Here is a 16,480-nt window from a genome sequence, read left to right as displayed (position 1 = left end):
GGGCACTGGAACAGGCTCCTCAGGGCATAGCACTGAGCCTGACAGTTCAAGATGTGTTTGGACAAAAACTCTTGGGCACATGGTGAGATTCTTGGGATGCCCTGCACAAGGCCAGGAGTTGGACTCAGTGAGTCTTGCAGGTCCCTTCCAACTCAAAAATCATAGAATTGTAGAATATCCAATTAAGTAGTAATTCTCTGTGACAGGAGCAGGAACAGCAGCCCAGGAACACTGTGTGCCTGCTCTGGCTGAAGTAATTGAAATGGCAGTTTCAAGAACTTCATATTGTAATTTAGACAGATGATGTTTCCTTCTCCCAGCCCTAACTAAATTATGCAGAAAGAGAAAAGTGGTTTGTCTGATCTAAAATAATGATTATGACACCTCCATCTACTGGTGCAAACCAGAACTGTGCAGGCCCAGGGGATCCTGCTGAAGGTATGAGGTCACTTAAGTGCCCTGAGGGGACAGCCTTGCGGTTTTCCCTCTCCTGAGGACATACGTGTGTACCCAGGCTGCACCTTCATTCAGTCAAATCACTTCTAGGTACATCTTATCCCAAACAAACCAAAACATCTGCACACAGTGGGCTGCTACTAATTATGTAAACAGCCACCATGGCTGAAAGGTCAGGATCTCAGAGTTTAATAAACACACATCAAAATTACTCTTGCCTCTGAAACAGATGAGAACAAGTGTGCATAATTAGGGACTTTCTGAAACAAAAAATGGTTTAAGAGTTTCTTATGTTCACAGACAACACAGTTACTTTCAAATTAAGAGTGAGAATACAGAAGCAATGTGACATCAAAAGGAAAAAGTGATTACAGCAGAGCAGAAAAGCTCAATGACTTTAAGGGGACGAATCTTGGGAATTTTTTTTTAATTGTGGCTGCTAAAAATTAATCAGAATTATATTCTAGAAAGAGAAAAATAAAAAGGAAGAAAGGGAGCCTTCTAGACCTATCTCCCTCTGAAAACCCAGGGCACCAGGAATATTTCCCTGTCTGCTCTGGGGTGCCCTGACCCCCAGGGGAGCCCTGACTTTGACCCTCATTCATGGAGAAAGTTTCCTAAACTCCAGAATAGACTGGAATCCACAGAAGTGTGAATTAGATTATAGAGAGCAGTGTAGGTGTATCACTTGGTGAGAAGTTGAGGTTTCGGGATTTTTAGTATGTTGTGGATGGAAACAAGATGGAGGGCACAGGGTGTCATCCTGGGCTTCTTCATGCTTCTTCTTCCTTCTTCTTCATGGTTTAGGTGGCATTTTGTAATTGGGCAGAAAAGTCCCCATTGCAGCTCTGAGAGATCAGTTATCGAGTTAAAAGGGTGTCAGTTCTTAACTGGATAGTTTAGTCTTAAAAGACCTTGAAACAAGAGATTGTTGGCCATTTTGTGCCTTCTAATGAAAAGCTGCTGAACTCACAGTAGTGAGACTGTTTTACTGGTAAGAAATAATAAACACCTGAGTCCCAACGTGAAATCCCTCTCAAGTGCCTTCAATCCAGACACAGAGAAACTGACAACTGGGACCCCCACACCTCCCTATCAAGGCATTGTAGAAATCACCAAAGACTGCACATGAATTACATCTGGCACGCCCAAGACACAGGAGAGAGTTTAATTAAATAAGTTTATTGTCTAACGCTTACATTTGTTACATCGCCGCTGTAAAGTGCGACAAATTTTCAGCAGGAACTCCCCGTTCCCCCTTTTCCCTCCTATGAACTGCTTTAGGAACCAGGCCTCATTCTTTAGACTCACAAAAGCGAAGTGGACATGAAGTTTCAGTGGCACAGTTTTCACAAGTACATGGTTGAACAGAACTGCTGGGCCAGGCCACCCTGCAGTGTGACAGCGGCTGCCAGGCTGCCCCACGGCAGGCCTGGGGAAGAGCCCGGCTGTGCTGCCCTGGGCACAGCAGATCCCCCACAGACAGAGCCAGCTCACAGGTGAGATGAGTATCAGCCACCGGGAAATGTTTGCTAGCCACCCTCAGAGCTCAGAGAAAGGTGCCTGGGTGGAGGCACAGCAAAGGAATAAGGAGTGCTGAGTTCAGTGATGGGGAAATGCGATTTAAAAAAGTATAAAAAATTAATGTAAAATACAGATACAAATAAATTTTGTCAGGAATACTGGCACGTGGCAATCTGAACTCAGGGGCTTGTTTTTTTTCTATTAGGGACAGGGAAATTAATTTAACACTTTACTGCTCTGTGCAAAGAGGTTTATACGGCTCTCCAACTGATACATTTTACAATCTCACTGTAGTGTCTGAACAGCAAGGTAGATGAATTGTTTCCAGCATTACAGGCAACACTAGATAATACTTAAACAAGATAATGTAAACTTTATTCTTAAGGCAGCTGGTACTAATGCTGCACACAGGCATTGCTCAATGCCCATTACAGTAATGGGACATGTAGCACTTGAAAACAAGTAAAAAGAAAATAGCATTATTGGACTAAATGACGCATGTTGTCAAAATACCTTCCCTTTCACACAAACCATGAAATTTGGACATCTAGAAAAATAATGCACCTACTCCTCCAACTTCAGCCTGTTCTTTTACAAATATTTCAAAATACTGATAAATAATAGTGACTGCAAGCAGAATGCCAGTGCCAGAGCCAATGGCACCTAGAAAGTCAGCAAGGACTGAAAGGGCACCGATGCACAAACCACCAAATGCAGCTGCTGTAGGGATGTATCTGTAAGAAAGGAAAAAACAGAGAAGAAGAAGAAGGTAATAACCAAGTTATCTTTCTTTTACAAACATGGGAGAGATTAAACTCAAAATCCCTTATTATATCTGTAAAAAAAATAAAAGTACAGGTTAATCTGCTGCTGAAACTTCTTCTGCATAACTAAGGCAACACCTGAATGGGAAGAATCTTCCCTTTTGCAGTGGAAATGGGGATCAGATTTTTCCAGCAATTCCCGTTCTAGTTGACACTTCACCATCCAGCTGGAAGTCAGCATTTCCTTACCTGTTAAGTTCATGAACCATTGATGTATCCCTGTGACCTCTCATCACCATTTGCTGTTCTTTGAGTTGCTTGGCAACCTGCAGAAAACATGATTTATGAAACTGCTGCAGTGTTTCACAGTCACTTGATGTTTACTGGGATAAACTGATCAGTCAGTAGCTGGTCAGTTCCCAACCAGAAGCACTGCTTGAAAATCATTAAGGTAGAACACCTACATCTTTTGCTGATGAGCCAGACACCTCGATCCAGGTCTTGGAGAAGAATGCACAGGATCCCAACATAAATATTATATAAACTATTACATGGACAGGATCCTCAAATATTGCACCCATGGATTCTGGAGGAGACAAGTAGTAGCACAGGCCACCAACAGGGTAGGAGCGAGCAGGGCCACCTCCACTGACATCCTGAGAGAGGAAGAAAAAGGTTATTAGTTATTTTTCACAGATTTCCTACATTCCTATCCAGTATTAATAGAAGAATTCCTCTTTGATGTTTGAAACAGTTTTATATACAAATGTAAAAAAAGTAAGTATTCCAGTTGGTTAAATACCAAGGAGTCACATCAAAGTAAAAATGCAAATAATTCTACACAGCTAAAACGTGATAAAATACTCACTGCCCACTGTCCCAGTAAGTTCACCAAGAAGTTGCCACTGAAACGAACAGACAACATCTGGGAAATGACATAGAGGTTTGACACTAAGGCAGACTGCAGAATGATGGGAATGTTGGAGGTATAGAACAGCTTGATGGGATAGCTGCTGTACTGCCCACGGTACCGGGCAGACTTGATGGGTAAATCCACTCGGAAGCCCTGTGGGAAAGAACACAAATGCACCAGGGTTCACTTCCAAGACACAAGGTATTCCCACAGTGCCCCAAAGCTACTCCTGACCATGCAGTTCTTGCTAGATAAACAAGGACTGCAAGGTCTGAGACAGTAAAGCCCAAAGGCTTTCTGCTACAGTCTGGATTACAGATTTTAAGGATTTAAAAGTGTTACTGCTTCGTTGTATTACATTCTTTTCACACAAACATGGTTTCTCATCTGCTAACTGGTACTCCTGTAAAATGTATTTTATAGCTTAGGGGTTGATAAAAGCCTGTCATGGCTTCCAACTGAACTAGCCAGTTAGCAGCAGGCTCTTGTGTGTAAGCCCAGGGTCTTGTGTAGTTTTCTGGGGCAGGACCTTTTCTGAGTAGACCCAAGGAAAGCCACATGAACTTGAAAACTTGGTTTGGGGGTTTTTTTTGAATTTTTTTTTCCCCCAAAACTCAGATGCAACAACTTAAAAAAAATTTTAAATTACATTTTAGCTGCCCTCGTCCCCATTATCTCCACACGGATCCTCCTTTAGTGTCCATTTTAGTAGATACTTAGATTTAAAAAGAAACACTAATAAAATATTTCAAGAAAATTAGGGGAAAACCGATAAACTACACACCCCAAAGAAGCAAAATTCTCCAGCTCTGTTCAAAAGTATTCTTTTCAGTCAATGATGAATATTAAAAATATTATTGGTGTGTTGCAACCACTGCAGTACCAGAATCCATTTTATTAAAAATATTCTCATAGTGTGTATGGCATTCAATGGAATGTGAGGTTACACTGAGTGCAACTAGGGCTGGCTGTAGAATTTTACAGCTTTACTGTCACAGAGATAATTGTTAATGAAATAACAACATTGGAATAGAAAGAGTTCATTACTCAAAGTTAAGATACTTCAGTTACTCTGGCTTAAACCTTCCCATCTTTTCCCAGTGACTGCAGTGTCTAGGGTGCACGTGCACTTCCACCTGTGCAGAGCTGCTGTGAAGAGTTTTACCTGGAAATAGATGACTACAGCAAACACAAACACTGTAGCAATCAGGTTCATGAGATTGGGCAGATTCTGTCGGTAAAAAGCCTCCCGCAAAGCCCGGACCTTGTCAGTTCGTGTGGCCAGGAGATGGAACAATGCAATCACAGCACCCTCAAACTCTGTTCCTGTATGAAGCAAGAAAGGGAAATAAAGGTTAATATCCAAATCAAAACCATTTTTTTAAAAAGTACCTTTCTTCTGGAAATTTTACGTATGACACAGAGAAAATACAACAGGATACAATAGGACATGGATCCTGTCATAACAAATATGTCACAACATAGGACTCTTTTTTTAGGTTATGGAATGTAGAATGATCTAAAAAAATATTATTCCTGGTTTAAAAAAAAACAAAAAAACCAAAAGAACCCCACACAAACAAACAAAAAAAATCAATCAACCAAAACCAAACAAAAACAAAACAAAAAAAACCCAACAAACAACGAACCATCAAAGTCACACACATGAAAGAATACTCCCTTTCTTTCTGGGAGTAGGAGGATGTTCAGAAGGAAGTAATAATAAACAAGGTAAAAAATAGCTTTTAGAAGAACAGTAATAAAAATGTAACAACTATTAAGAATTAAATTCTAGCAAACTAAAAATATGGCTCAGGATTTCAAATGAATGCAGTAAATGAGTTAATTTCCTGACGCTGTATCTTAAGGTGATATTTCAGGGGTCTCAGAACAACCAGATGTTGTCAAAGACTGGCTGTGAATGAAGAGACTGCAGCCTCTGAAGAATCAAACCAGCTTAAACTAATTCAGAGGCACCAACTACAAAAGCATCCTACAGCCACAAACAACAGCTGGATCACAAACAACTCCTCTGAATGTACTGCATTTCCTATCTTCTCTATTTCCATGCACTAAGTGATGCTAAAACAAGATGACTTCAGTTTGGAAACCCAAAAATTTTCCTTCAAGGAGCCTGAAGTCCCATCTCAACTGCTGCACTTCAAATCAGCAAAGGCAAACGTATTACTCTCCATATAAGTCAGACATTTCATCTTCAATGTTAATTGGACAACTGGCTTCAGAAGCCAATCCCCCCATATTAGAACCTTTTAAAAATGTCATCCAATAAAAACCTGATTGTTTCTGTGTAGCATACACATAAACTGAAACATGTGACTGTCTGTAACAGCACACATACCTCTGCCAGTGTTGATGGTAGTGGGACTGAAAGCTTTCCAGACAATGGTTTCACAGATGTTGGTAGCAATAAACAGGGAAATACCAGACCCCAATCCATAACCTTTCTGTAGCAACTCATCTAGCAGCAACACAATCAAACCAGCCACAAACAGCTGTGAGAAAAGAAACAAAACTGAGCAGAAACAAGAATAAATCAAGTCAAGAATTGTGTATTAATTCCCTGCTTCAGTATTTTCATCATACTGGAGAGTGATCATTAAGTCTTTCATCTAAATGTCATTCATGCAGAGTTTCTGACTCCTCAAGTACCAATGCCTGCACATCTCAGCTGGCAATGACCTCTGGGCCTTTTTTCAAGGCAGACACAGCAAACAGATTACTCATAGTAATAACTTTTTCTCTAAAATAATAGTTAAAGTTTGTGCATTTACTGTTCTGTTCTGCAGGAGAATGTCTCAAAGCTGCAGCTGTGCCATTTAGTCAGAACTCCTCCACAGCATTTAAGAGCAGACACTATTTCCAAAGTCCACCAATTCCTGTATTTTCAATTAAGCACTACTCCTACCTGAAATACTTTTGATATTAACTATCCCAGCATTCTCCTCCTTTATGGAGTATTTAGAATTTCTCATATCTAGACAGATACAAATAATGATGCTTTGCAGCATTAAAAATAAATAAATTGAAATCCCCTAGACACAGAAAGATTTTTCCTTCCAGCTATACTGTCTCTAACCAGTCTCAGTTACACACAAAATAGCACTTTACAAACCTGAATTATAATAAGAAGGCAAATTCCAGCACCCATTTCAGCAGGATCTCCATACATTCCAGTCATAACATACACAATGGCTTGCCCAATGGTAATAATCATCCCAAATACTAAAACAGAGAGAAAGAAAATCCTTTAAAAAAATCTGAAGTCACCTACCAAAGAAATCTCATTTCTAGTATCACTTAGGCAGGCTGCTTTCCCAAGAAATACACTCAGTAATTTCAATTGGAACAGTGCTTACATTTCTGAGCTCCATTGAACAAGGCTCTGTCTTTTGGAGTATCACCAACTTCAATGATCTTTGCTCCTGCCAGCAGCTGCATGATCAAACCTGATGTCACAATGGGTGAGATACCCAGCTCCATCAAAGTACCTAGAAAAGAAGAAAAATTAAAACAACTGCCATTCCAGCACCTCTCCTAAAGCATTAGGTCTCTTCAAAGGTTCCTGACCTATAACAAATATTTCTAATAATGCTTCCAATATATATATTCCTGTACAGGTATGACAAAACAAAGACAGTTATGGCCTTACAAAAGGCTGCTGTGTTAGAACCTGTAATTTTGAAGGCAGCATGGAAAACACACATAGCTTTTAATTACAAATATTTTTGTGGAACCATGCTAACACTGAAGGCCAATGCACACTGAAGCTCAGCTTTTTTGGCATATCCTCAAGGAACCTTTCCCTGGATAGCATCTTGTCCCTGGTTGTTTACTCTGTCAGTGCTTCAATGTCACATTTTCCAACAGTTTAATTTTGCAGACCTCAAAAATATGCTGCAGATCCACAGTTTCTGAGAACACTGCCCTTTGAATCACTGTCTCCAGCTGACAGTTTAGGATTAGCTCTTAACAAAACAAAGACCATCATTAAGCTGCTCTTAACTCTGCCAACTCGCTGGCACTGTGCCACTGAGGTACCAGCTCCCAAATGTATATAATTCAAAGAGGGAAAGCATTAAATTAATTATTATCATTTGGTTCTTTCGTCCTTATATCCTGGGGTTTCCATGTTAAATATTACATCACCTGTCATGGAAATCTCTATTCCTCCACCCGCCAGAAAATTAGGACGTCAAAAACTTTAGGATCCACCTCACAGCCTCCAATGACTTCTAGTCAGTTGACTTAAGTGAAAACTCACTTTCCCACCCTGCTTTTCATTGCTTTCAGTTTCTCTAGCCTTTTCTTGGCCACTGTTACCATTCTGTTTGGGTAGTGGACAGCATATTTAGTATCATACACTGCTAGGGACACACCAAATTCTGCAAGCTCTGCAGGAAAATTCGAAGTAGAGAACTTCTTTACCTTACTATCCTCACTGGTAACAAAATTTGCTATTCCTAAGTAAGCAGTACCTTCACATTAGAGGGTTCCAGTGATTTTCTTACTTCCAGCCAATTTTCCAAGCTACAGATGAGATCAGTCTCCTCATTTAGAGTTAGGCATGACTGGTCACCCATCTTAAGTTTCAGACTTCTAGCATTAGTTTGAATCTTACACATTTGCTTGTGTTCTACTTTACTCTTCCTGAATGTGTTAGTTTAGTTATGCTCAAGTTTATGCCTAATCATCTCTGCCTTCAGCTTTCCTACCTAGAAAACTACTCACCCATAACACTGCCAAACTATTATGAAGTGTAACTGACTTGCACAGGTGAGGCATTTCCTAATCAACACCCTTGCACTGCACATTAGTGCAGTTCCTAACTGGTAAGTCAGAAGATTCCCTGTCCCTTATACTAGTTAGAAAGAGACAGCTTTAAAATCCTCAATGGAATCATCCCAGAACTTGTGAATCAACATTAATCTCATCTGCATCTCAAAGAAATCCCATTCCTAACATGAAGCACTGCTCAAGTACCAATTTTGATTCCATCTGTGTTAAGAACTTTACAAAGTGTTCCAACCTGACATCTGGGTGGTGTGGACTTTAACAGCCAACTGTTTTCCTCCTGGGCTGTTTATCCCAACAGAAAACAGAGAAAGGAGTGAGTACCAACCTCTGTTTGATGCAAGAATGACTCGCATCCAATAGAAGGGGTCTGCAGAATCTGATGACATGATTCCAAACAAAGGGATCTGTCAAAGTGCACAACAGCATGAAACTGAGACACACAATTAGCATGCATTCATACAAAACCTTAACATGTAATGATTCAACTGTTACACTGTTTCATTTAAAAAAAAAAAATTTAAACTAGAAGTATTGACACCATCTCTTTTAATCCTCCAACTGGGGCATAACTCAGAGGACTAAACTAAGACCCTTCCACAGGAAAAAGCGGAAACCCCTAAAAAGAAGTAGTTTAAACATGTTTTGAAATACCCTACATGGAACTGTCAATACTAAACATGTTCATACAAAACTTACAATACTCTGTATGTCAATATTGAAGGATTTTGAGCTCTTTAAAACCCTTCCTAATCACCAAAAGAGTAGAGTAACAATCCAGGCAATTTTATTGATCAATTTCTGAAAAATCTAGCCTGAACCATCTGTTTTCTTTATTCAACTACTATGATCTCTCATACAGATGCAAAATTCTAATTATGCACACATCCAGCTGCTAGTAAACCCAGATAAACTACGTGTTCTTCTAGCTGCCCTATCATTCCCACTTTGTCCTTCCAAAAAACACATAGGTACAAGAGCTGTGTTTTAGCCTTTAAACAGTCCTTCAGAACTAAAAACTATTAAACTACTGCTCTGCAGTCTGGAATGGCTGCATTAATAATCATAAGCTAAAACCCCTAATTCTGAAATGTACAGTTCATTTTGAATCTTCCAAGAGGTCTATAAGGTCCTAAAAATGTATATTAAGTAATACATGGATTCTCATTTTGTTCAGGGTTCAGATTTTTTAAGAAAAACATTTTTAAAGAAAAACAAAAAAGGCTCCACTGTTTACAAGCCAAGCACAGATTTTAGGAATGTCTACAACTAATAAAAATCACATAAATGTTTACAAAGACAGGCATTTTGAAAGGGCTTTAGCTCACAACTTTACCAGGACATTCACAAAAAAAAAGTTCTACATGTCAACTTCAAACACTTCACGAAAACATTTTCCTGCAATCTTTACAATCCATCAGCTTGATCAAGAGGAATTTGGTAAAAAATCACTTTGATTTAGTTTTCAGCCTTGTGAGTGCTAAAATTTAAATGTAACTATGAACAGAAGGTAAACAATACATTGAATTGCTTGGCTCATTTATGGCTGCTCAGCTTGGCTGTTTACCCTGCAGCCACTATCATCATTTGATAGGACCTTTGTAACAAGAAAAAAACATTATGTGTTTCTGACTAAATATAAAGCATTAGTTCCTAAAAACATCTGTGATCAATACTAAAGACTATTTCAAAGAACCAGGTTTTTTGAACTGAATTTAAAATAGTTTAACATAAAAACAAAAGCTGAAACTGGTAGCTCAACGTGAAACAAGAACATGTCATGCTTTTAGGGTACTTTTTATGTACAAACACACATTTTCTGGTCACAGATGACATCGATACCTACCTGGCAGCACACTAAGAAAATGAAGAGTGTGATGGCTGTCCATAGTACCTTCTCTCTGAACTGGATCTACAGGACAGAGTGGAGACAGGAATATGTTCACTGCAGGCAGAACTTCCACTGCACTCTCACAACAGTACTAAATGCTGCTATCATTCAGAATTCAATGGAAAGATTTCAAACCAGAAAATATCACTCCTCATTAGAATGGATTTTTAATAAGATTTCAGATTTTAGAGACAATGGTAACTTATGTAGGACTGGTAGACATTCAGTCACTAGAATATATCTTATCTACAGTATTCTAATATAGCAGGTATTTACAACAGCATGGCTAAAATCATGGACTTACCAAGACAAACATGAAAGATTGATGCAAAAAACTTATCTTCAGTACTTCGATCTCTAGGCTTCAACAGAAGTTTTGTAAGGTTGGAAATTATTAAAATAAAGCACTAAAAAGTTTTTAGGGGTATTGAACTGTTGTGAAGACCCATAATTAAACCAGAAGAACCATGAGTTTTCAACAGCAATTCAAAATATTTAGAATTAAGTTTTTCAAAGGGTGCTAGAGGAAGCTTTAAATTCATCATTTTATTCATGAATATACACCACAAAATTATTTTTAAACATTCTTTGTTTTCCTCCAAAATATTTTTATTGATGTAGGTTATATATTACTTTAAAAAGAATGCCAGACCAATGATCACTAGTAATTATTTCACTGAAGAGAATCTCAGAGTCACAACATTTGAGGTGCCTGTAATTAGTGCCAGGTGCAAGAAGAGAAGAATCCCAAGATTTAGGTTTGAGTCAGAGGATTACTCAAAGCATGAGACAGAGAGAAATGCACTTGAGAGCAGAGAGAGCTGAGATGCAGGGTTATGTTCAAGTTCCCACCTCTCCTCCAGGGACTGTAAACCTGAGGGTTAAGTGTGTTCACTGCAGACAAGTGCAGAGCAGCTACTAAAACATGACATGAACTAACACATAAGAGAAACACAGCAGAAATGGTTGGAGTTCTCTGCCTCCAACCACTGAATCTGCCTGTGGAGAAGTAACAAGAAAAAGGATTAGTGCCTGGTTTAAGAGATACAGAACAGCCACAAATGAGAAATTACAAACAAGGCAGCAGCAGCACCGGTCCTCAAGCAAAGAAAACCCAGAATGTAGTCTACGTCTTTATAAGTGAAACCATGCACTTAGAAGCAAAATAATTCAGGTACTTTAATTTATTTCCTGCTACTGCCTCACTCTTAAAAGAGGACAGATGCTAAAAATACTTACAGCACAGAGTTATAAAAAGAAAAATAGTGACAGCAGCAAATAAATCCAAACAATACCTTGTGTTGGACTATGCAGTGCTGACCCATTTTACCAAGTCTGAACTCCACAATTCAGACTTTAAGCACAGACTTCTAGAACCAAAAATGCTCAGCCAAATTATCTCTGCAGCCTCACAGTTAAACTTGGCTTCAGAGGCATCGGTGAAGGTTTAAAACTGCTCTGGTTCTCTCTCTTAACTGTGATGAATATGAGCATTAGAGGAATTCTCCATCACCCAAATCACAGTTATTCACAAGGAAAACAGTCTCTATGAGTCAAGATGACAAAAAGAAAAAGGAGTCATCCAAACCCATATGTCAGGAATGGCAAAATATACAGTGGTACCAAAATATTCCAGCCACAAATGCTAACAAGCACAGAGACAGTAAATTTCACCATCTGATCTGATTCAATTGAACATTTTCTTCCTTTGACATTTTTCTTAAATCATGTGAAAATGAAGGGACTTGAGCATTATCATCTTGGTGCTCTGAACAGTGTGTTCTACTTAGCAAATCTGTGCATGAGGGAAATACGAGCCCATTCTACTAACTACAAAAGTAGCAATCACTTTTGCTAATCAAGCTGGCCAAAACACAAAGGCAACACTCCCTAGAGACAGAAGAAACCCCTTCCCTCATCAACAAGAACAGCAAAATGATTCAGTGAGAGCCCAACTGAATCAAAACATCATCTTCATTTAATAATCAATACATGTTTAATGAAAATTATTCTCTTTTTCTATTTGGTTATCTAAATTTCTTGTCCTGGCCTTAAACAAATCCACTAAACCATTACTGGTCATATCTGCCTGTGACAGCTTGCAAGAAAACAATAAATTACAGAGAATTAGAGTTACATGGAATGACCTAAATCTGTTGATAAACTACACAGAAGTAAGGAACATGACTGAAAATGGTCAAAGGGCTCTTCAGCCTAGGAAAGATGTTCCCAATTACATTTTCACTTTAAATTTGTACAAAGCTGGCAACTGGCAGCCATTGTCTAGACAGTGACCAAAATAGCAGTAAAGACAAAGTGACCCAAATAGACAGGATAGGAATCTTGGCACTTCTCTGGAAATCCTTCATCTGATGATGGACAACAAGGACAGATCAAACCCCTCTTCCTCTCTGGCAAATAACATCTGCCACTGAGCTTTACAGAAACATCAGTATCTGTAGATTTGTGTCAGCCTTCTCTTCTCACTCATCTCACAAAACAAAAATGGGATGGCTGTAACCAACTAATCATGGATGTGCCATAAATCAGCACCAAATTATTGCACCACAGCTCCCCACTGCAGAAACAAAGATGGGCACCTGCCAACCAGACCTGGTGCATCCAAGCCTTAGCAAGAGGGTCTGGCTCTGGAGATTCCTGCTCTGAAAACACCTTAGTCTGTCCTAAATAATTTGTTTAGAAACCTGTCCCAAAGCTGAAGGATGCTGGAAAGCAACTAGATGAAGCAAAGAGCCAGGGGGTAAATCCCAGTTTTTTGAAAAAATCAATTCCAGAGGGCCATAATCATATTTTTTCACTGTATCTTCTCCATTCAACTGAACAGGCTCAGCTATAGTAACTGGCACAAACACCTCTACATCCCGGTCTAACCTTTGGGAACCTCTCATTAACCAAAGAGAATTCTCTGAGATGGTGTCATGTTCCCAGTTAATCTTTCTCTTTTAAGAATATAAACCACAACATTTAGCTCTTGAAGAATTTTCATGGAAGTCATGACAGTAGCCATGACAAGTCAATTTGTTACTCTAATTAGATTGCCACATGGGCAATATGTGCTTGCTTGAGTTTTGAAAGCAAAAATGGTGTTTGGTTGGGTTTTTTTTCAAGGCAGGTCTCTTTCTGATGTGTAGAAATTACCTATTTTTAATCTAGAAAATGTGCAAAGAAATGGGAAGATTTTCAAGGGATAGAGAATGAGAGAGATCAGCTGTAAACGAACTGAGTTCATTGACTTCAGATCAAAGAGAAATGTCACATCCAGAAGGTGAACAGGGCAACTACCTGAACTGTAGCACAGATCACTCTCCCACCTCAGCAAGGTCAATCACAGCTATGGGTGTAGGAAATACTTTGTGGGAAGGAGAGAATTAAATTTGTGCTTCCTTATATACACAACAATCCTCTTCCAAGTAATATACAAGCCAGCTCAAAGCCAACAGTGGGATCCACAGGAAAACAAAGCTTGAAAACTCTGTCCTAGTACGTTAAAATAGATCACATGGAGCTGAAACTAAATAAACTTAGTCTAGAATTGAGATTTTTTTTAAATGAGTTAGCATCATTATCAAAGGGAACAACTTACCAGAAGGGTGCTCAGAATTCATTATTACAGTAATGTTTTACCTTAATATGGGTTCTCCCTGCTCCAAAGAATATGTTCTACTTTAGGGCCCCCTGTCTGTATCTGTATTGGAGCCTGAACTAGAATATCACAATATTCCCTCCCCTGTGAACTAATAAAAGTAAGAACATAATGTGGCACTCACTTTTCTTTCTGGTTTCTGGATTTCAGGTAACACTGCACAGAATGGCTTAATAACTTCTAAAAATTTTACTGTTCCAGAAAAACAAACACACACAAAAGAAGACAGAAAAATATATTAATGAACATTTAGGAACTTATAAAACTTCACAGAACTTTATTTAGCTTCCAAAACTCTCTGAAAACTAATACCCTCTTTGTAAAACAGCTGAAAACAGGGCAAAAATGTGAAATAGAATTCTTGTTCTAACCAGAGTCTAACCCATTCTTTTTTCCACAGCTGGAATAATTTTAGAGAAGTGGTGCTGTATGTATCAACAGAAGTGAGCTGAATTGTATTCCATCTAAAAATAAATGACCTAGTATCAGTCTGTGCTAGTTAAACACAGAAAGAGACTGACATCAAAAGGTATCCATGCAGAGAGTAGAATCTTGTGTTTATTCAAGTATTTAGCTGAAAAAATAATTCAATCATTAAAAAATGTTTAGAAATCATAATTTAAATCAGTGCAACACTTCTTCTGATTGGAACTTCAGGGGATTTTATTTTAGTTTTAATACATCTCTCTTCACAGTTTCCCCTTTAGAAACACAGAAAAGCTCAACAGTTTGAGCTCTCTTTCTGGGGAAAAAACTAAATCAATTTAAAGGGAAAACAAAAATCAAAGCGTGCGTGCTTGGTGGGGAATTTGCCCTTTGAAACTTGAGCATTATTTCCAGCCCAAACACACTGGGGCAGTCATAAAAAACCACCATTGGTTCCTTTTCAAAGGGAACGCATTTATCACACTGCAGAATGCATTTATTACACTGTAAGTAACATTTTGGTTATAGGGCCATGTTTACATATGTACTCTGATGTGACATATGGCTCCTCTGCGTATCCCAAGCCCTCACACAGCTGCTTGGAAGGTGCACCTCAGTCCACAGATGGTGGCACAGCTCCACTGTGAACAAGCTATGAGAGCATCATGGAGTGGGTCAGGTTGGAAGGGACCATAGGGCTCATCTGCTCCGACCTCCCTGCTCAAGCAGGGCCATCCCAGAGCACAGGGCACAGGGATGTGTCCAGACACTTCTGGAATATCCCCAGTGAGGGAGACTCCACAGCCTCTCTGCACCATCTGTTCCAGTGCTCGGTCACTGCACGGAACAGAAATTCTTTCTCATGTTCAGGTGGAACTTCCTGGGCATCAGTTTCTGCCCTTTGCCTCTTGTCTTACTGGGTGGCATCACTGAGCAGAGCCTGATCCATCCTCTTGACACCCGCCCTTTAAACACTTGCACACACGTATCTATGCGTACATCGAGTATATATGCTCTATACGTGTATACAGCGCATATATATAGAAGAGGGCCAGAGTGGAACACGTCACCCCACCACGAAGCAGTGCCCGGCCTCACGCCGTGCCCGGCAGCACCGACCCAGTGCGGGGAGAGGGTGCTCGGCACCGCCGGCCCTGCCTGCCCCGGCACCCGGAGCACGGGGCCGCATCACCGGCCACGGGCCACCGGCCATGTCCTCCCGGCGCTGCCCGGGGCCGCTGTTCCCCGCCCCGGGTCCCGGCCCGCTCCCTCCCGGCTCTGTCCGCACTCACTGCCCATGGCGGTGGCGGCCCGGCCGCGGTCCCAGCGCTGTCACCGTCGCTGTCGCCGCCGTCACGTGACGCGCGCTGCGGACGGGCCGTCCCTCCCCGCCCGGCGGGACACGGCGGTACCGCCCTCACGGAGCGCCCCCCGCGCCCTTCCCCAGGCGAGGGGAGCCGGAGCGGCGGGCTGGGCGCGGAGCGGTGGCCGCCGCGGCGGGATCAGGCTGAGGGCGGGCAGCCGCGGCGGCGAAGGACCGCGCTCCCGGAGTGCTCCGCGCGGCGCCAGGGGTGGGCACGGCCCCTCAGCGCACGGCTCGGCCCTGCCGAGCGCGGGAAGCTGCCCGCCCCTCGCTCGCTCAGCCAGAGGGGCTGTGGCGGTGTCGGTACGGCCGTACCAGGTGGAAAACACAGGCTGAGCGGTTTGGTACCTAAGTGTTTTGTTAACAGCCCAGTCCAGTCGTATGACAGATGGACGTGATAATTTCACGGGGTGTAAGGACGTTGGAGCACGTGCAAAGAAAGGCAACAGAGCTGGGAAAGGGTCTGAAGCACAAAATCCCATGAGGATCAGCTGAGGGAATTGGGATTGTTCATCTTGGAGAAAAGGAGGTTTGGGCTGCCTTTATCACTCCCTACAACTCCCTGACAGGAGGGTGTAGCCATGCACGGGTTCGTAGGAATTTCTTCCCAGAAGGGTTGATTAGACATTGGAATGAGCTGCCCAGGGAGCTGGTGAAGTCACTGTCC

At 41.0% G+C, this 16,480-nt stretch overlaps 1 protein-coding gene across 1 annotated transcript; it reads right to left on the bottom strand.

Moving 5' to 3' along the window:
- Positions 1-1,617: 1,617 nt before the first annotated feature.
- On the bottom strand, positions 1,618-15,887 carry SEC61A2 (SEC61 translocon subunit alpha 2). Its single transcript, XM_009086896.4, has 12 exons — positions 15,743-15,887; positions 14,149-14,216; positions 10,316-10,381; positions 8,798-8,876; positions 7,035-7,166; positions 6,791-6,900; positions 6,017-6,170; positions 4,823-4,983; positions 3,613-3,810; positions 3,209-3,400; positions 2,994-3,070; positions 1,618-2,714 (listed from the first exon to the last, which is right to left on the bottom strand). Exons 1-12 carry the CDS (start codon positions 15,747-15,749, stop codon positions 2,528-2,530), a joined length of 1,431 nt encoding a protein of 476 aa, XP_009085144.1. The 5' UTR covers positions 15,750-15,887; the 3' UTR covers positions 1,618-2,527.
- Positions 15,888-16,480: the final 593 nt, after the last annotated feature.

This window comes from Serinus canaria, chromosome 1A (assembly GCF_022539315.1).
Source record: "Serinus canaria isolate serCan28SL12 chromosome 1A, serCan2020, whole genome shotgun sequence".
NCBI lineage: Eukaryota > Metazoa > Chordata > Aves > Passeriformes > Fringillidae > Serinus > Serinus canaria.
This window is presented reverse-complemented; position numbering and strand designations above follow the sequence as displayed.

Excerpts from the sequence above, each read along its gene's own strand:
- SEC61A2 (XM_009086896.4), bottom strand. Across the intron at positions 4,984-6,016 it reads TACCATCAACACTGGCAGAG|GAACAGAGTTTGAGGGTGCT; the intron begins GTATGTGTGCTG and ends TGCTTCATACAG. Across the intron at positions 3,811-4,822 it reads CTGTAGTCATCTATTTCCAG|GGCTTCCGAGTGGATTTACC; the intron begins GTAAAACTCTTC and ends TCTTTCCCACAG.